The sequence below is a fragment of the Rattus norvegicus genome, chromosome 19, assembly GCF_021556685.1.
Source record: "Rattus norvegicus strain SHRSP/BbbUtx chromosome 19, alternate assembly SHRSP_T2T, whole genome shotgun sequence".
Classification (NCBI taxonomy): Eukaryota; Metazoa; Chordata; class Mammalia; order Rodentia; family Muridae; genus Rattus; species Rattus norvegicus.
Window position 1 is genome coordinate 30458518 of NC_141552.1, and position 20704 is coordinate 30479221.

The 20704-nt window shown below is 42.3% G+C and overlaps 1 protein-coding gene across 15 annotated transcripts in view; it reads right to left on the minus strand.

Moving 5' to 3' along the window:
• Window positions 1–5158: 5158 nt before the first annotated feature.
• Chd9 (chromodomain helicase DNA binding protein 9) overlaps window positions 5159–20704 on the minus strand; it is a 223711-nt gene continuing 208165 nt past the window's right edge. For all 15 annotated transcript variants that reach the window (XM_087596599.1, XM_087596608.1, XM_087596600.1 and 12 more), the window contains 5 exons: window positions 20482–20621; window positions 19807–20001; window positions 15420–15548; window positions 10438–10542; window positions 5159–8555 (listed from right to left, as the gene is read on the minus strand). In XM_087596599.1, the coding sequence (XP_087452725.1) occupies window positions 7701–8555; window positions 10438–10542; window positions 15420–15548; window positions 19807–20001; window positions 20482–20621 (1424 nt within the window). In that variant the 3' untranslated portion in view covers window positions 5159–7700. The remainder of the gene's footprint in view (window positions 8556–10437; window positions 10543–15419; window positions 15549–19806; window positions 20002–20481; window positions 20622–20704) is intronic.

Genomic DNA, 20704 nt, shown 5'->3' on the forward strand with positions numbered 1-20704 from the left:
CTGGCTCTGGTGGTAGTGTTTTCTGGTGAGCCAGCCTCAAGGGATTGAGAGCAGGAGAACCTGTGGGCTGACCATTTCAGATAGCTCTCTGGTTCAGATCCAGGTCACCCCAACATCTATCCCATCAATGAACTGCTGGAGTTATGAAGGGGCTGTTCCCACAGATCCAAAACTACAGGGTCTCCATGACACAGAACAACAGGACATCCGAGAGGACTCTCAGTGAGGTTCCAGTATTGATAGAGCAGCTGAAGCCAGAAGCCTTGTATCAGACCAACAAGTCTTACAATGAACATTTGCTAGCAAAGAAATGTAGACAAAAGGGTATACTGTGGTCACACTGTGACACACTACAGCTTCTACAATGAGATTTTTTTTCCTATTTATGGTGAGGTTACATGGGTAGAGGGTAGGTCTGAGCAGAGGGAGAGATGAGTGGGACTGGGGTGCATACTGTAAAACTCACAAAGAACCGACAAAAAGTTTTCTTAAAAAAAATTAAAACTTGCACATTGAAACCGAGAGCACTGGTGCATACATTTACTCCCAGCACTCAAGATGCTCAGGCAAGAGGATCGTTTGAGCCCAAGTTCCAGATCAGATTGAGCAAAAAGCACAAGATCCTGTATCAAGTCAGCCAAAAGCTCTGTGGAAGCTGAGGTAGCTGAGTTCCAGATTAGTGTGCACATTATTAGAGGACCCATTTTTAAAAGGCCAACAAACAAACAAACAAAACAAAACAACAAACCCCCCAGGGTTAGGGAGGTGACTCAGTCAAGTGCTTGTGAAAGAACTGGAGTTTGAATTTCTGGCACCCATATAAAAAGCTGGGCCCACCTACAATCCTGGGCAATCATGAGGGGCAGAACTTGGATCCCTCAGAAATTATGAAAGTTAGGTATATGTACTGGCTGGACTCATTGGTAAACTTGACACAAGCTGGAGTCATCAGGGAGGAAGGAGCCTCACTTGACGAAATGCCTCTGTGAGACCCAGATGTAGAGCGTTATCTCAACTAGTGATCAAGGGGGCAGAGCCCAGCCCATTGTGGGTGGTGCCATCCCTGGGCTGGTAGTCCTGGGTTCTACAAGAAAGCAGGCTGAAGAAGTCATGGGGAAGCAAGCCAGGAAGCATCACCATACCATGGCCTCTGTATAAGCTCCTGCCTCCGAGTTCCTACCCTGATTGAGTTCTTGTCCTGATTTCCTCCAATAAAGACCAGGATCTGAAAGTGTAAGCCACCTAAACTTTTCCCTCCCCAACTTGCTTTTTGGTCGTGGTGTTTTTGTCACTGCAATAGAAACCCTGAGTAAGACACCATAGCTCCATGCATCTGTGACCCTAGTGCAGCGAGGGCAGAGAGGAGCAGCTCCCTAGTGCTTGCTGTCCAGTCAGCAAGTACCAGTGAGAGACACTGTCTCAAAGAGAATGTGACAAGGGATCAAGGAAGACATCTAGCATTGACCTCTGGCCTTCACATGCACATGTGTGCACATTCTCTCTCTCTCTCTCTCTCTTTCTCTCTCTCTCTCTCTCTCACACACACACACACACACACACACACACACACACACACACACACACAGAGAGTGGAGGATGATTTAGAGAACAGCTCACATTAATCTCAGACCTCAATATGTACTTGCAGCTACCTACTGAAACCATTCCCAAAGTCAACAGAAAATACTTGGACATTAAAAATAAAGAGGCTTGACACATTCAGCCAGTGGTTCGGGGAGACGTACCTTCCACCTTAGACCACGGCCAAGTTCACCTGTAACTTCGAGGAGAAGGCATCGTTGATGGTGGCCGTTGCTGTGACTTACTCGAAGCCTGGATTGGCCACATTTTGGCGCTACACCAAGGTTGAGCTGGTTCCCCCAACCCCTGGTGAAATCCCTCCAGCTATTCAGAGCGTAAAAAAAAATAGTTCAAAATGCTAAAACCTGTAGCTTCCAACACCTTACAGTGAAGGAAGCCGTGCTGCTGGTTTGGTGGCCACTGAGGTGTGGGTGTGGTTTTATGTCGGAGAGATCATAGGCAAACGTGGCGTTGTTGGCTATGATGTTTGAAGACCAATCTCTAACTTCCAGTTTGAGTTCTTATTTAAATGTTCTTGGACCATGTGTAATGAGACTGCTATCTGAATAAAACACTAGCTGTGGAAAAAAAAAATAAAGAGGCTTGACGGCAGCAGGCACATCCATGTGCACACCCATGTGCAAAAAGAGCGTTAGAGAACTTGCACAGTGAACCCATAGCAGAAGAAATAAACATATCACTACAAATCAACGAATTTTACCTAGTGGAAAGGTTTTCAAAAAACAAGGAATAAAATGGGGAGACGTAGGCTGGAGGATTATTGAGTTTGAAACCAGCCTGGGCTATGCGTTCTTTGTACTAAGCCAGCCAGGAGCACACAGCATGACCCTGTCTCAAAAAAACCACACAAAACAACAAGAACAAAAAACAACACATTCCCCAAAGTAACTATACGATTTAACTGTAAGGCGCTGGACTGCAGCTCAGCAGGGGGCTTTAGTGGTGTGTATAGTTATGCCCGGCTTTAAGTGAAATGTAAAGCCTTTGTGTCCGGCTTTCAGAGAAATGTTTCAGCAAGGCCTTTGCCGTGTTTGAGTTCGTCAGGAGAGGCTGAGAAACTGTCATGAGACTGTTTGAACCTTGAAGAAATGCTGTCTCTCTGGAGAATCCGCACTTGGTGCTGTGTGAGAGCTTGCGGCTCTGCCGACCTTGGCCGTAAGACACTCCTGGCGAACCTGGAGTTCTTACTTTTTGATTATGGCTGGCCATGGTCAAAAGGGACTGAAATTTGTGTGGGCTGTCTGCTCTCGGGCAGCAAGGGCCAGATAACTTTGGGAGCTGGAACCTTTCTCAGCCCCAGTTAACCTTGTACAGTGTTTGAATCAAGTAACCAGCGTGAGCTAGCTGGGTGTCGATCTTTCCCAAGGCTGAAGCCCATGCTCCTTCAGGAAATGAAGGCTTAGCATCTTCGTGAGCTTCTCTCTCTATTGCAGCACCTACTTCTACTGACATGGGTCAATAGTAGGTGACTGCTCACGACGTACGAAGACCCAGCTCGGAGCCCTCACCCCTCAAAGATGACCTGTAAATCAAAAACAATAAAACACAAGAGGGGTAACGAAGCTTTAAACACTGAACTGTTAACGTATTACCTTTAACCAGCCCAATACTAAAAACTCATTTTACATGTTCAATAAGCAGGCGTTACATAAACGGTATAGTGGGACAGTAGAAGGAAGCCCTTACAATGTGTAAGCTTCTTAGTGGCATGGAAACAGAATTGTGATATAGTAAATGCAATAAGCCGGTTGCTGGAAAATGTGGTCCAGTTGGTAGGGTGCTCACGGGGCATGCAGTAATAACCTCGTGCGTCACGATGCCAGTTGTGGTGACATATACCAGTGATCCCAGCATTTGGCAAGTGGAGGTAGGAGGTTCTGAAGTCTAAGTTTATCCCTGCCTGCAGAGTAAGCCCCAGACCAGCCTGGGCTACAGGAGACCCTGACTTGAAAGGGCAGAACAAAGCAGGCTGCCAGCATATGTAGTTTCCCTGTCTTCTCTTCTTCCTCCACTGCGAGTGAGGCAACACCTCTGTTGGGGCCTGCGATTGTAGGCGTGAGCTACCACATGCAGCTACCGCTCAACTTCCCTTAGTGGTCTGTAACGCCCACAGAGACAAAGGTCAGCACTCGTCTCTGAATGTGGAGGTCACTAAGGACCAAGGCATCTCCGTCAGTGTGAGCACTCTGGGGGACCCTTGCCTTATGCTCTGTCTCTCCTCCTAGATCTTCTGCTACGCAGGTCTTATTTTTCATCAAGGAAAATAATTTAAAGTAAAAGTTTCTCTTACCAACTCCAACATAAACTAAAATCCTTAGATAGGGAGGAAAACAGGAAGTGTGCTCAGTGTAGCTTAGCGGCAGAGTGCTTGCCTAGCATGTTCGAGGCCCTGGGTTCAGTTCTCAGCCTCTTAAGTAACAGAAAGAGGAGGCACAGTTAGTGCTAGAAATTAAGCAAATCTTAAGGGGTGAGTGCAAGTGTTTCGCTTCTCCACTGCAGGACTCCCGACAGAGGTCGGCACGTGTATTTACAGCAGTATTATGGACTATAATATGAAAAAGTTTGCTTTTTTCCTAATGTCACAAAGTGGAAGTCTTAAAACAAGAGAAATGTATTCTTCAGGGTTGAGGCTGAAAGTAAAAATCTATGGAGATGTGGGCAGTGTGTCCCAGAGAGGCTCTGAAGCGATCTGTTCCGCAGCTCTCCTGCTCCCTGCAGTGGTCCCCGTCCTGGGTGATCCTCTGCTGGCAGTCACTAAAACCCTCCCGTTACTGTCTGTTACAGGGCCACCTTCCATGGTCGTCTTTGTCCTGTCACCTAAACCAGTATGACCACTATTGAATCTCAATTCCCCTTTTCTTCACAGAAATCTGAAATAGGCCACTTTGTATGCATATAAACATAGTATGCGTTTCCTCAAAACTTTCCAAGCCAGTGCAGCTCCCGGTGTTCAGGGTAATGAGTTTGACCTCCACAGTGAGAGAGGCTGTTTGTTAAACGAGTCCAAAGACACTGCCAACAATGTGTCAGAAGAAATTCTTATGGCCAAGGGCTGATTACTGATTTCCAAAATCAAGTCCTATACACAATGAGGCTTGTCTTTTTAGTCCTCTTGGAAGTTTCAGGGGTATAACGGGAAACACGGTGTTGGCATAAGGGGGGTTGCCTTGTGGACATGGGTTTTAATACTTACCGCTCCAGAGAGCTATTTCCTCTTTATGCAGACATCAGTATCGGTGAACAGTGATACGAAAACCTGACGTTTAAGATGCTATTGTAGATGTGAATATAGAAAACTTCAATCCCTTAGATGTCACTGAGCCCTGAGTTTGAGGCCAGCCTAGGTGACAAATACCCATTGAAAAACTACACCATCACTGCCGCCGCCGCCGCCGCCGCCGCCGCCGCCGCCACCACCACCACCACCATCTGCATTTCTACACAGTGCCGTTGAAGATTTATAACCGTGGTGTCTTTTATAACTTGAGTGAGATAAATTATATATAAAACTCAAGTGAAAAAGTAGTGTCAGGTACGGAGGGAGGCTGACATCATGGGTAGTCAAAGAATATGTTTAATAAAAAATAATTAAACTTCCATTTGCTCTATAGAACATCATAGAAAGTAATTTAATAAATTACAAATGACTTTTTAAGACGTTTGCTCCACTACAGAAAGCAAATGTCGACTACACAAAACACAACTGGTAAATATTGCAAATGTCCAAAAGAAACATTGGACTAAGACTGAGTCGTGAGACCTGAACCAAGGGGTAAAATACAAGGCAAGACCAGCTATAACTCTCTCGGTCACTACCAACACGCACTGGGATAGCCTTCCGCCTGCTGCTTAAGTGTTGTGTAACTCCATCGACTCATTTCCCATAACCTAACTTTACATTTCCATAACTGCATGGTTTTCTTAGCTGACGCCTGGACAACCTTCCCCCGATCAATCTACAAAGACATGTCTTGAAACCCAAGAGAGTGTTTAAAGTTACTATTAGCCTGATGCTTTGAAAACTGTAACTGACTCGTATATAGAAAGAGAATCACTAGGATGTTACCCAAATTTATTAGACCATAATTAGGAAAATACTTTATCTCATAGATTTTGCTATAAATTAGATTTTAATGACAAGATCTAAGGTTTTTTTTAAACTTCATTTTTTTCTTTTAATTGGGAAAGAGAGGAATAAAGGTCGTATGGTAGACCTAGGGGACAACGGGGTGCGGGTGGAATCGAAACACTCCACTGCAAACCAAGGTAACAGTCTGAAAACCTTTGGCTATCTCACAGGTATGTTCTAATTAAACAAAAGTGCAATACTGCAAAGGGAACACAGGAATATGTAGTATATCATTTCCATGGTGAAGGACACTACCCAGTGCTCCTGGATGGGCGTTACAGCGACTATTGCTAAGACATTGCAGAAAGAACTATCAATTCAAAGTACTATTTTGAGAAAATACAAAAATTAATAATACAATCCCGATGGAACTTACATAATTTGGTAGATACATATAACATTGTCTAGTAATGGGTTACGTTTTTACATACAGAAACATAACTTACTGGTAAAGGTCTTGGGAAACCCAGTACAATTGCTTAGTCCATGACAAACAACAGCTCTAATTAAAACACACTGGAAGTCAGTTTTCCCATAGTAAAGAACTGGGGTACTCCTCCCAAATTTACCACCTTGCAGACTTTAGCACGATTTATTTAGACACGAGGGAAATGCTAATATTTATCTCTCCTTAGAATGTCTAAGTCTGTTCTAATTGTTTCCAATGTATATAAAGGTAAACCTTGGACCTCTACCTTGTCAGAATGATAGCAGCTTTAGCAGGAGAAATGATATCACAAATCAAATACCAGACAAATTGTACATGACAGAGGATTGTAAGAAACAGAACAGAAGCCTTGGACTTCATAGGTATCATTTGTACATCGTTTTGAGATTAGTCAAAGTGCATTTTCAAAGCGGGCATCTCAGCACTTATTATAAACTGATAGCCCAACACTGACTCTGGGTAACATGCTGACTTCTTACTCCTAGAAACTCAATTAATTCAGACTATCTGCATATTACTTGACTACTATTACCTGTTATTTTGGAATATTTCCAGGACAAAAGACACAAACAGAAACCTATACAAATAAAGCAAACAAACACTTTCCTGTACGTGAAGGGCACTATGTTCAAAGTTCTCAGTGGCATTTCATGAGTTTGCCTTTCTGAACCCTGGAAACAAGACATTATTCATCTGAGACATAATTGTTTTTAATAGGAGGCCAAACTTTGAGAAGTTCTAATGAATGTGTACAGGGTACCAAAGCCATATGACACAAGAGCCTTTTATGACTTCGTTTTCACTGATTTCTGAGTTCAGCTCAGTAAAATGCAAGTCACGCTGCTTGCCAGATTGACATGATGGAAAGGATATGTCTAAAAACCCCTGAAAACAAGCACAGAATTAGAAACGAATGTAAACTTCCTAAACTAACTCAGCTGAGGTAACAGGTAGCCAGATAAATTGGCTGATTGGGAAACTCACTTCTTCTTTAACACATACTTGTACCTGAATTGGAGACGTCAGCAGTGCACCGCGACACTAGAGCCGTTCGTGGGTTAAAGCAATGGTGGCGATGGGGAGTCTACAGCTTTTATGACATTCATTAGCTGCCCACATTATTGCTGAGTTTTGATCTGTAAATTATAGGTGTCAAGGAGGCTGTAAAACTATATTCAAATTAAATCAGTAATATGCATAAAGTATTCTGTGTTCACTGCAAATATATTAAATATACAACTCTTATTGAGCATCATTTTCATAAAATTAACCCCCAACAAAATTATAATGCCTTTTGTTGTAACTTTATACGTGTATGTGTCTGATAGTACATCGAGTTCAGAAACTTAGGATCTTAAGAAAGAGGACATGCAAAACATCTCTGAAAGCAGTTTGCACTTCTAAACAAACAACCGAAACGCTCTGTCCGTAAGTTACTGATGCACTCAGCACTGGGATATTTACAGTTAGTAACTAACAAAAAGGCAAAGCCAGTTCAGGATGAGGTTGCGGAGTCCCTGGTCAGTCTTCATTGCTTGAGTCTGAATCCTCAGATGACGATGATGAACTATCGGACCCGGAGGAGGCTCTCTCTGAACCCTCGTCTGTGCTGTTCTCGTTGAGAGGACTAGGCTCAGTTCCCCCTTTCTCTTCCTGATCTCTACCTCTGGAATCTTCTTCCTTTATTTCGACTGACTTAGATGACTCTAAGTCACTGCTCTTGTTTTTCTGTACATCGAAAGTATTGGACTGAGACAAGGCGGGAAGATGAAGATTAAGGCCTGGCGTGAGCAGCATCCCTGGGTAAAGCATGTTGGACAGCAACAGTGGGTTAAGAGCTAAGGGCTTGGTAGCTGCAGCCGTGGAGGAAGTCGAAGGAGAACCTGGCACACAGCGTTCTCCTCCGTTCTCCGGACTTTGGCTCTCTGTCCTTTCTTTTTTTCCTTCTAGCTCCTTAGAGTCATTTCCTTTTTTTCCTTCAGCCCCAGATTCTGCAGTCTTTGACAGGAGTCCTCCCATGCCTAGCAGATTTGGTAACCCGGCCATTCCTGAGAACAGCATGGGAAACATAGCAGCCATGGTTTTAGCTTCTCCTCCAGAAGAAAGGCCAGCAGGCATGCCCATCAGCCCCGCAGTCACGTGCAGCGACTGCAGGTTCTGCAGATTTTGTTGTAAGGCCTGCAGAGCTGTGAGATCCACGCCTGGAAGTAATCCATTGGCCAGCAAAGGATTGCCTGGTCCACTGCTGCCAGGAGCCGCTGCTGCTATGGTAGCCTTGGGAACTCCACTTTTAGGCCTTCTCCCCCGCCTGCTCACTTCCTCTCTCACAACAGGACCAGTGAGAATACGTTCATACATACTTTCTGGAAGAAACCCCTAGAGAAAATACATATGCCTTAATAACAGCTATGTGAAGACAAAGTCAATAGTTATTCACAAGCCTATTCTGAAATGATATAAAATCATTATGGAAGTCAGGACTTTATTTAAGTGATGGCTTCAACTAGCTATTCCCATGCCCATTTAAAAAATCATATAAAAGAGAATAAAAAGAGGCATTTAATTTTCTTTATACTATAAACCTTAAATGTGTATGGCAGAAAACTTGAGGGTCAAAGAAATGTTATCAAGGGGTCCTCATAAACCTCCCTGTGCACAGCCTCACTTACTCAGACCCCTCTGCTCTGGGAAGCACTAAAGGGAGGGCAGGGGACAGACACAAGGTTGGGGTTAAATTCCGATGCCTCAACTCACTTGACTGTCACTTTGGAAATAAGGTAAACAGAGCCGAGATGCAGAAGGCCCACTCAGAAGGGGAAAGGCATTATGGCCCCTCATTATCTGGTACAGTGGGGGCACGTGCATGTAGAGTTATCATTTGTAAATGTCCATGACAGGCAGGGGGCTTCACGAAATACTATATTAAAACATCTGGTTCTGCATTTGCTATATAATCACTCAAATACGTACTGGCGATAAGCAGTTAAACAATTTAAAAAAGGAAGAAAGAGGAGGGCTTGCAGCTCTGCTGAAAGCAGCAGTGGAACCTGCTGACTGCGGGACCAAGCCCAGGACAAATGGCCATCTGTGCTGCCTTCATCGCTCTCCTAGGGTGCTCTGGGACGCAAAATTCCTCAGTTTTATTTTATAACCTCTGCCACAGCACTCTCCAGTAGAAATGTCATATACCTAGTTTAAAAATTTCTAGTGGCCACATGAATTTTAGTAATATAGGCTAATTAAATATGACCTAAAAAAATCTTCACTTTATTATATAATGCCCAAAAATTGAAATGTGTTATATTCCCCCTCTGTCCCTCCGTCCCTCCGTCCCTCCCTCCCTCCTTCCTTCCTTCCTTCCTTTTTCTCTTTTAAACTACCTAGGAAGTGTGATTTTTAACCTGAGCACACCTTGACCCATGTGCTCAGTGGTCACTGTCTGTGGAGGTGCAGACATCAGTTACCGTCTAAGGTGAAATGTAACGGAACTACTTTTTGCTTGGCTTTTCTCTTCAAGAGCATTGTGGCTCACTGCAAAACGTACAGCAATAAATACAGAGAACACAACTATGTTTCTCTCCCCACTCAGCCCAGCACTGCTGGCATTGAGACTGCACAATGCACCATTTGCTTGGTACTTACTTTATGATTCTCCCTATTCTTTTCCAAAATAAAAACAGTTACATTGAATTTAGTCTTCCAGGCTGCCTTTCCCATTTCCTATAGAAATAATAAATATTTAGTACCTAGTTAGGCTCTGACAGCCCAAGATCTGAACTATGAAGATACTTAGTGTGTTGCCAACACTTTCTCTCTTGCCCCAGATACTCTTCTAAGACATCATTTTTAAGGAGTTGTGTAGAGAGTCCATTGGTTTGTTATCTATTGTTTTACTATTATACTATGATGACCCTAAGTAGTGTAATTCCAGTCTATAGGAAGCTGCGGCAGGATTGGAGTTCACAGCCAGTCTGGGCTATCTACAGAGACCCTTCCATGATGACTATTTTTATGTGAGTATTTTTTGGATACCTATTTCATTATTCTTTGTAGCAGCATTCAGACAATGTTTGCAGTAAAAAGGGAAGTATTCCTGGTGTGAATTCTACCTTATCATCAATTACACATTTTGAAAAATCAAAACTGAGAACTGAAAGCTATGGTCGATGTTCATGAACGTTTTTCTGACAAGGAAGCTTAATCTAAGTCATAATCAGATGGTTTAATCTCTATCATGACATATTTGTGAGATACTCACGGACTGCTTAACAACATCTCCCCACTCAGGAGCTACTCCATATTCTGAATTTTCTTTCAGGAATCTACATAAATCTTTCAGAGGAGGAGCAAATGCACCTCCAACCTGTAAACAAACGGAGAGTCAGACAGTTAACACTATTCAGTATGAAGTTATTTATTTCATTTCTGATATAGAATTTCTTTAAAATATGTATTTTTGAACAAGCTTCAACAATGTGTATAATTATATTAAATAAGGGTCACTCCAATCTAAACAGGCTACTGAAATACTTCATGAACACATTAGCTTTTGTCCTCTGGTGATTTGTAACTGTCACCTTGGCAGATGCAACCTAGAATTAGAGACTCTCTATGGAAGAACTGCCTAGATCAGACTGGCTTATGGCCATGTCCATGGAAGGACCATCTTGATTGCTAATTAATGTGCCCAGCCCACTGTAGGTGGCACTATTCCCCAGGCAGGTGACTCTAAACTATATAAAAAAGGCAGCTGAGTATGAGCCCCCAGTAAATTAGTAAGCAACTTGTTTGGACTGAAGTGTCAAGAAGCTTTTCTCCATGGTTTATGCTGCAGTTCCTTGGGTATGAGTTTCTTGTTCAGGATAACATTATGTGGAATAGCAAGCAGCCCTGCTTTCACATTCCTGCTTGTGTTCCTGCTTTAGCTTCTCTTGATGATGAACCTGAAACCAGAAAGCAAACCTTTCCTTTCCTCAGTTGCTTTTGGTCACAGTACCTGTCACTGTCACAGTGGCAGGAATGAACTGAAACCAAAATGATATAAATCTCAAATCTTTTAAATAGAACATTGGAGCAGAAAATGAAGAACTACTACTATTATTCATGGTATACTTAGGAGGCAAGGCAGGCAGTTTAGCCCACCTTGAAGTATACCTTTTGGAGTCATATTTCCCAGCTATAGAAGCTCAGGTAAATCATTATTTTTGAGTCTCTTTTGTGATCTATGAAATGGGGTGATGATAATATTTTCTTCACAGTATCTGATGAGAAAATGAGACAATTCAAGTGTCTTATAATAATATCTGCCTTACAGTAATTATTTATCAAATACTGGGCCTAGAATATTACATATATATTTCTTATGTATATTTTTTACATATATAACATTTTCTTGGAAAATCTTTTTGAGATACTATTTCTATTTTCAAAATGAAGGACCTGAGTACCAGGGAAGTTATAGTTTGCTTTATAAAGCAATCTAATGTCGAGAGTTAGGAATAAAACATAAAATAAAACAGAATTCCATGCTTTTGCTTATTCACTATGCCTATCAACTAAATTATATTTAATTAAATTGTAAGAATTTTTCTACAGGATAAACTCAGAATTCAAATTAATAATATTGAGATCAATGATTTTGACCTACCAATTTGATGTTTCTTTGTAGTCTAAAAGCTGTTTATTGAGCAGTTCCTTCTTCTCTCTTGAATACATGCGCTTTAGATATTTTTTTCTTGAGTAATACTGGGGACTGAGTTAGTGCCTGTGAATGCTACATAAGCATTCTGTCCCTGGCTACATCCTCAGCTAACACACACATATATATTACGTCTTCAGAGGATGCACATTCATTTCTCACAGCAAGTAGGTCACCTGTACTTATAAGCATTTTCACCTAATATTTCCTATTCTTCAGTCTCTATGACTTCTCTTGCACTCTGTTCTTTATGTTCCTTGAGCTTCAGGGTAAAGTGAATTTGCAACCTGTAACCTAATCTCTAGGCTGATGCAGAAAAATATCCTGAGTTTGAGGACAGGTCAGCCTACATAGTGAGTTCTAGGTCAGCCTGAACCACAGTGTGAGACCTTGTTTTAAACAAAACAAAATATGATACAGGATAACATTACCACCTCCCCTAAAACTAAGTGGACTTTGAAGGAAGATTCTTTTCCTTATCAATTCATCAACTTAACTCTATATCTTAGAGGTAAGCCAATAGTGGAGAACCTACAAATCAAGGGAAAGGAGAGAGATTCTAGAAAGCTTACAACATTAACATTCAGAATATTTACTGCCGGTGACATGACCCAGCAGAAAAAAGCACTTGCTGCCAAGTTTGACAATCTGAGGTCAATTAAGTGACTTGTGCACACAATCTCAAGGGTATTCAGGAAGTTTTTGACCCCGGACGAAACCAACAACAACCAACTCCAAGAAAACCAAGCAAAGAGACAGAAGCCCCAAACTGGCTGACGGCGGAACAATCCTTTGTACATAGTGTAAAGACTGTCTTCATCTGTCTCAGTGTTTTGTAAACACCTTCTTCACCTTCTGATTAAGGAGCTGAAAGGCCTATAGCAAGGCAGGGAAGCAGAGGCAGGACTTCTGCAGAAACTCTGGGACAGTCAGAGGCAGGGGAATTGCCAGGCAACACCTGGAGGCAAGAGATAAGGCTAGACAGACGGGAAGGAAGGGGCAAGTGTCAGCGCTCAAGAGGTACTGAGCCATGTGGGAGAACGTAGATTAGTACAAATGGGACAAGAAGAATAAGAGCTAGTTGGGAACAAGCCTAGGCTAAGGCCAAACTTTTATAGTTAATAAAAGGTAAAAGGTCTCTGTGTCATTACTTGGGCAACTGGTGTGTCTGAGAGTTCAGTGATAGGCTGAGACAAATTAAAATATTCAGTAATGTGAAATTTTGTTTGTTAAGAGGGTCTCATTTTACTGTAGCCCAAGTGTAATAGTGGGGTTCAACCAACAGGAAGTCCAAGACTGCAGTAGCTGCTCAGTGTCCAGGGCTGGACCTCTCACTTAGTTTTCAGTGTACGTAGAGTCCTGAAGAAGCAGGCTCTATGCCAGTGAAGGGATGGACTTGCCATGAGGCAAAGAGAGCTTCCTTCCTTTGTGCCCTGTACATAGACTGTAGTCAGAAGGTATGCCCCAGATTAACGATGGACTTTCTCACCTCGAAAGATTCAGATTAAAAGTGGGTCTTCCGGGGTTGGGGATTTAGCTCAGTAGTAGAGCGCTTGCCTAGGAAGCGCAAGGCCCTGGGTTCGGTCCCCAGCTCCGAAAAAAAGAACCAAAAAAAAAAAAAAAAAAAAAAGTGGGTCTTCCATAGATGCAGACACTCACAGCCAAACAGTGGCTGGAGCTTGGGGACTCTTATGGAAGAGGAGGAGGAAGGATTCAAAAGTTGAATGAACTGCATCTACCAGACTGGGGAGAATTAGTAGTGTTTAATCTAAGAACAACCGTTACTTTTAAATGGTTTGTTTCAACATGGGATTTCTTATGAACTTAAACCGTCTTAATACAGCACTATCTCAGCAGGGAGGTCACTTAACAGAAAGCAGAGCATGGATGCCCAGGGTGAAGTGAGTCTGTGACTGCTGTTGTCACCTTTTCTCACCCACTTTGTTGTTGAGCTGACATAAACTCTAGCACATTACAGCTTCGTGTAAAAAGGCTGTCACAAATCACCTATCCTTTAGATTATAAGGGGAAAAAGAAAATCATTTAGAAAAAGAATTTTACCAAACACCAAGCAGTATCTGGTTCAGAAATAACCTGCAGAAAGAACTTAAGTTGGGGGCTAAAGTGACAGGTGAGTGCTTGTTGCTCCTCTATCTAGCGGACCATGGTTTGGTCCTCAGCACCCTTCTGAAGAGGTTTACAACTGTGCACTCCACTCCCAGGAGACCCAGGATCTCCGGTGTCCTCTGCAGGCACCCATACCCACCACACACTGCTGCTGCACCCTGATACCAAGGTTGTGGTCTACCACGTCCAGACAGCTCTCCTGAGCTCGGTGCAAAATGGAGACAGTGCTTCCTCTTCTCTGCCTGATCTAAGGAGCCCAACCCAAACCCTGCCTGAGGGATGCCATGGAATTCCTGGTGAGATTACAGGGTCAACTGGGAAAGCCTCTCCAATGCAAACAAGAGATCCCCAATATCTTAAGCCTCAGCCAATGAAACTTCACCCTAAGAAACCCCCTTCCCACTTTCCAAGACTCCTCCATAGCCCTGGTTCACCCCAAATGAGTGAATGAAGTGAATGCATTCAAACCCACCCGGATAAAGGTGTGAGCTCAAGCTAAGATTGTCTCAGAGATCTGTTTCATTCAAGAGCTTCACTGAAGAGAAGGCCTTCATCAAAAGAGCTGTATGTAACACTTATGGTCCTCGGAGAAGTCGTTTCCCTCCTGCCCCCGGCTGGACCAGGATCCTGCAGACCCCACTCAGCCCCACAGCCAGATCCAACATGCATACCACAATGTACATGTAAATAAAAAGCAAATATTTTTTAAAACCTTACATTCATTGGACTGTTTGATGTTAAAGTTGAGAAAAGCCAGGGAAGCAAAAGTCGGACTCTACCCAAGAGACCGAGAAGAGCATCAGAAGGTACAAAAGGGGTCACATCACAGCTGGAAACACCGAGAAAACTTGAAAAGCTAAGCACCATAAAAGAAGAACCAGTTCACATGGTTCTCGGAAGGAGGAAGAACCGAAGAACCTTCCAGAAGGTAATATAGTCTGTCCTAGTTTAAAGAGACTGTCACCTTTAAGTATGGCTTCTTGACTTTTGGCACAAGACACGTGGGTTGGTGCCTCAAATACTGTAAGAAGGGTGACCTCTTCCTGGTAGAGGAAGGTATCATTTCCCCCTCCTTGCCCCTCCCCACCATACTGAGCATGGCAACTGAACCAGTCAGGGGACAGCAACTAATCTCCCTGAGGGAACAAATTATGCCCTGAAAGAACCCTGCATGAGACGGAGTGCCCTTGTCCAGTGCGCAGCCACACCCAGCAACACTGCTTGGCCTGACCTGGGCAATGGCTGGTTCTTTCACTCACGGGCTCAGTAATGTGGGATTTGATATTAGACTACACAAAATGATCATGCACGTCTTTTCCCGCAGCCGTGCTAGGCTTCCCACTCTCTAGTCTATTAGAAAATAACGCATAATTAAACTGTAGCCAGCACGGAAGAGTAACGGGCCGTCCAGATACCTTTCTTGCGTTCCTTCTGTTGATCAGCTGCACTCGCTCCTCTCCAGTGAGGCTGTTGACGTCTAGTTTGTTCGGGTTTCGGCACCGATGCCTTTTCTGCTTGGGTCTTCCCTCGTGAAGCTGCACTCTCTAGAACATACCGAGAGACACTTTGAAGTGCGTGGCCTTGTTCAACACTTTTCAGAATGGTGACCCCAGGAACTCAGCCCCGTGTGAAGAAAAGGCTCCCACTATGTACCTGTTGGTCCAGTTAACGTCTTAAACTTTAAAGGTTTTAATTAAGTTTTAAATTTTCTTTTCAAAATATTTATTTGAAAATGTACTCAAGGCCACCGTGATGATCACTATTATGCCTGATATAAAAGTTTGACTCCTGTAGTCTTCCTGTGCCAGCTCCTCTGTAGGCAGCAGCCAAGCCTACAGAGCAACATGGGACACCTGCAGTGGTCAGCAGTGCTGAGGGAGCAGCTTCCTCTGAAAATGCTTGCTGCTGTCATGAGCTGCATCCTTTGAGAAGTTTCCCACATGGTGCATTTCAGGGGAAACTCTTCAGGCTTCCTCCCTGTTCTAATCATTTCTTTATTTACTTGTTTGTTTTTGAGGCAGGCTCTCGGGTAGCCCAGGGTGGCTCTGATCTTATTCTGAGCTGAGGGTGTGTTAGAACTTGTGCCTGTCTTGCTTCTGACTTTGAAAGATCCCCGTTTGATATTAGTGCAGCCATTTCTTAAGAATGAGAATCTTTTAAGCTGGCCCTTGCTTAGCTCCTAGATGTTAGACAATAGACCAGAAAGTACAGAAAGCACATTCCCACCCACTCTCTAGGAAGCTGCCGGGCCATAAGAACAGAGGGTATAGAACATATTTACTGCAGGGCAATTACAAGACAGGAAACATCTCTGGGAAGCTGACTGACCACTATAGAAGTGAGATGTCCTTGGTACTGAATGCAGCTGTGCTATAGGCTGACATAGCTATAGCCTTGTCCTAGGAACTCCAGAAGAGAAACACCTGCCAAGACAGATATCCTTGGTCCTTGTCCTGGGAACCCCAGGATAAGAAAACATGTATCAAGTCAGACGTCCTTGGTACTGAAATAGCTGCATTGATGTGGTTACGGCCTTATCCCAGGAATTCCAGGACGAGAAACATCTGCCTAGTTATCCTTGGCACCGAAATAGCTGAGCTAAGGAAACTGTGTAATCTTAAATGACTATTTAAGCTGTACATTTCTGTTTTTCAATGCTCTTCACATTCCTCCTGCGTCGAGCCCCAATGCATTGGTATCCCAAAGTAAACCTCTTGTTTTTACATCAAGACTGAGTCCTGTGTGTTCATGGGGTGGTGAGTGTCCTCAGGACTGGAGCGAGAGTCTCCTCTGTCTGAGGGTCTTTCAACTTCTACATCCTGAACTTACAGCTGAGCCACCAAACCTTGCTCTGACAATTCCTAACTGTGCTGGGACTTTATTTCTGTCACTCTTTCTTCAGTATTCTCTCTTCATATACTCTTCACCTTAAAGGTATTACTTTTTACAGTGTAAATTGAAAAGCAGGCTGAGGGTAGTGGAACACACCTTTAAGCTCAACATGAAGGCAGAGGCAGGCAGATCTCTTTGAGTTCCAGGCCAGCCAGGGCTATATAGAAAGACCCTGTCTCAACAAAACAAAACAAACACTCCCAGGAAAACAATAAAAAACCAACCAAACAAAAAACAAGACCCAAAACCCCCAAACCCTTTATCTGGCAATAAAAATAAAAACTTCGTCCCTTCCTGTCTGTTAACATTCTCCACCACTGTTCTCAGGGCCCAGCCCACCCCCCTCCTGTGCTAAAGAAGCCAACGCTCACAGAGTCCTTTCTCAGTTACTATTCAGATTCCGGTCTCCGGTCTCCGAATGTTTTCCTCTGCCCTTAATTGTTCTGATCTCTGTTCATGGCACTCCACACCCACATCTCTGCTATATTATTCTTCTGTTTGTTTGTTTTTTTATTCATTTATTATATATAAGTACACTGTAGCTGTCTTCAGACACACCAGAAGAGGGCACCAGATCTCTTTACAGATGGTTGTGAGCCACCATGTGGTTGCTGGGAATTGAACTCATGACCTCTGGAAGTGCTCTTAACTGCTGAGCCATCTCTCCAGCCCCCTTCTGTTTGTTTTTGAGACTGTGTAGTCCTGGCTGTTCTAGAATTTGATCTGGAGAGCAGGCTGGCCTCCAACTCAGAGTCCCAACTGTCTCTGTCTTTAATCCCTACCCCTTCTCCCCACCTCCTGGGATTAAAGGCAGGCACCTCCACCAGCTAGCAATATTCTAAGATCACCTTATAGCTATTTAGCTACAGAGAAGGTTAAAAACAAACCCTCATTTGTAATGATAAGAACAAGAGGAAAAATGCTGTGGTGACCAGACCGTGTCACATGGGTGAGAGTGATGTGCTTTTCACTTTCCCATCTGTAGTTACTAAAATTATAACTAGTGCTCAGGACTGTCACCAATATAATTATGTTGGTTGAATAAAATAATGCCATTTTCTAACATGTTGTGAACTCATATTTCTATAATTGCAATGTCCATTTTCATGGCTTGATATATTTAGTGAAAACCTCTTTTCATATAAGTATAGAAATATTTGATAATAAAACAAAAAGGAATTAAAGAAAAGACTGAAAATTTGTGTTAACTGCAAAGAAACTGGTGAAAGGCATCTGAAACTCCCCAACTGAAGCTTTCTGCTTCACACCGCTCAGATGTTTCTTTATGATAAAAACACACATGTTGGTCAAAATTTGTATTTTAAGTATAAAAAACATTCTAGAAACTAGAGATTATCTAGTTGCTTTATATGAAAAAACGAGGAAATTAATTTTATTCTGTTAATAAAATAGTAATAATCACATTCCCTACACATTGCAAGTAAAGTTTTCAAAATTTAAAATGTTAAAATAATAGATTAAGAAATAAGTGAGGAGGCCCAGTGACCACGCCTTCAATCCTCGCACTCAGGAGGCAGGCGGCGGCAGACAGACAGGCCTGGTGTTTCAAGATGCTCAATTTCCTCACAAGCTTTCTTTTCTTTTTTTAAAGATTTATTTATTTTATGTATGAGCACACTGTGGCTGTCCTCACACACACCAGAAGAGGGCATAGGATCCCATTACAGATGGGTGTGAGCCACCATGTGGGTGCTGGGAATTCGAGGTCGGCCTAGTTTACACAGAGAACCTGTCTGGAAAACTGAAAACAAACAAACAAACAATCACAACGAAAAAGACCTAGTCCCCGAGAGGCCCATGTGGTGGGACAGAGCTTCCCTGAGGTAATCCATTTGGACTTCATGCTAGAGGGAGCCATGGCACTCTGCAACCTCACTGTAGGGAGCAGGCCTTTACTCTTTTGCTTTAAAAAGTACATAGACTGGGTTCGGTCCCCAGCTCCGAAAAAAAAGAACAAAAAAAAAAAAAAAAAAAAGTACATAGAAATGTTACATTTACATAGAAGTGTTACATTTACATATGTGGGCCATTAAGTTTAACACATTACTGGCTGATAATTACTGAAAAAACAGACAATAGATTTCTAAGACTGAGAATATAGACATATTCTTAGTACTATTCAATTTTTTACTTTATATATTTTACTCTGCCTAGACAGTGAATGACAGATAAAGGCACATAGATGGCAAATCAAAGGACAACACAAACTAAATATAGTGACTCAGATTTTTGCTTAACAGAAACTCCAGACAAAGAAACTGTACACCTACAGCTTAAAGATACCTGTTCTATGGCCGCGAACCATTTACTCACTTAAATTTTCAGTATTTTAATTGCTTTATAGACTAATTCTAATAACATTATATTAATTGATAAAGGATGTTGAGCATTGAGTATAATATAGGCATAGACAAATTTTAATACTTCTATTACTTTGTATTTATTTGCTAGAGAAATCGAGTTAGATGTTTTATACCACTGCAATCTTTATTGGGTATAATAAAGTACATCAGAAATTTTTTTTTAGTTTATTTTTTAAACAACAAACAACTTTGAACATGGACAATCTTTTTGATACTAGGATTCCAGGTGTGTGCTACGTATCTGGCCTGAAGTGACTTTTATTATTAAATATTTATTCCGTGCAGAAAGGAAAGCATCACATAATTTTATTTTAGGAAAGATGGTAATTATGTCTTTTTGATACTTTTCCTTTTTTTTTTTTTTCTTTTTCTTTTTTTCGGAGCTGGGGACTGAACCCAGGGCCTTGCGTTTGCTAGGCAAGCGCTCTACCACTGAGCTAAATCCCCAACCCGATACTTTTCCTAAATTTTAGGCAGAACAGATATTTGTTTTAGAACAAAACTACTGAGACTAAAGTCTACTTACTGGAATAAAAGCTCCTAAGTCCTCCACGTAACCGGGGTGCTCCTTAAGCCATCTGTCCAGGTCCTTTCTCTTCGGTGCGTCATCTCCTGCGAGCCGTGTCCCATCTTTGAGGTTAATAACTGGAACAGGACTTTCTGTATCAGGAATTCTTTGAGGCTGAGGATAGGACAGTGCTGGATTCATCCCTGTGGAAATCTGTGAGGTGGTTAAGTCTAAGGTACACTGCTGAAAAGCACCGAACACAATTCCTATGTGCATACTCCATTACTCTAAGTTTAGTTCAACAGGGTAATTTGTTGCTGCTCCTCCCCCCTCAGGCCTTGCTGTGCATTCCTGACCACCCTGGAACTCGTGACGAGCACACCAGGATGGCTGAGGCGGCAGTCATTCTCATACCTCTGCCTCCAGCACACTGGGCTCTCCCATGTCCAGACTCAACAGTCACTTTCTTTTTTATTTTTGAAAAAGAAAGCATTGTATAAAATTCTGCCAAGCCTTTTAAAGTTAAAATTTTTATGTCTTTTTGCCAGTGTTAAATATTATTAAAATCCAATTTAAAAATATGGAAGACTAATTTCCTTATTATTTAATTAAAAATATAAAACAATAAGTGCATACTTATTAGGATTGAATTTCAGGCTTAAGGTTAAGGAATCTTAAAATAGATTTACTTACATGATTAGGTGGCTTATTTCTGTTCAGAAAGAGGATGTCAGCACCTTCTACATTCCTCCTCCTTCCCCGCCTTTTCTTCACTATAGGCTGGCTGTCTAGTATTGCTCCATTGGCACCAAGGGTTGACTGAATGGAAGAACCTAATTAAATCAAAAATGCAAAACATGACTGAAAACTAAAATCAAACATTGTAACTTTTCTAATTGTATTTGAATTAGTTCTT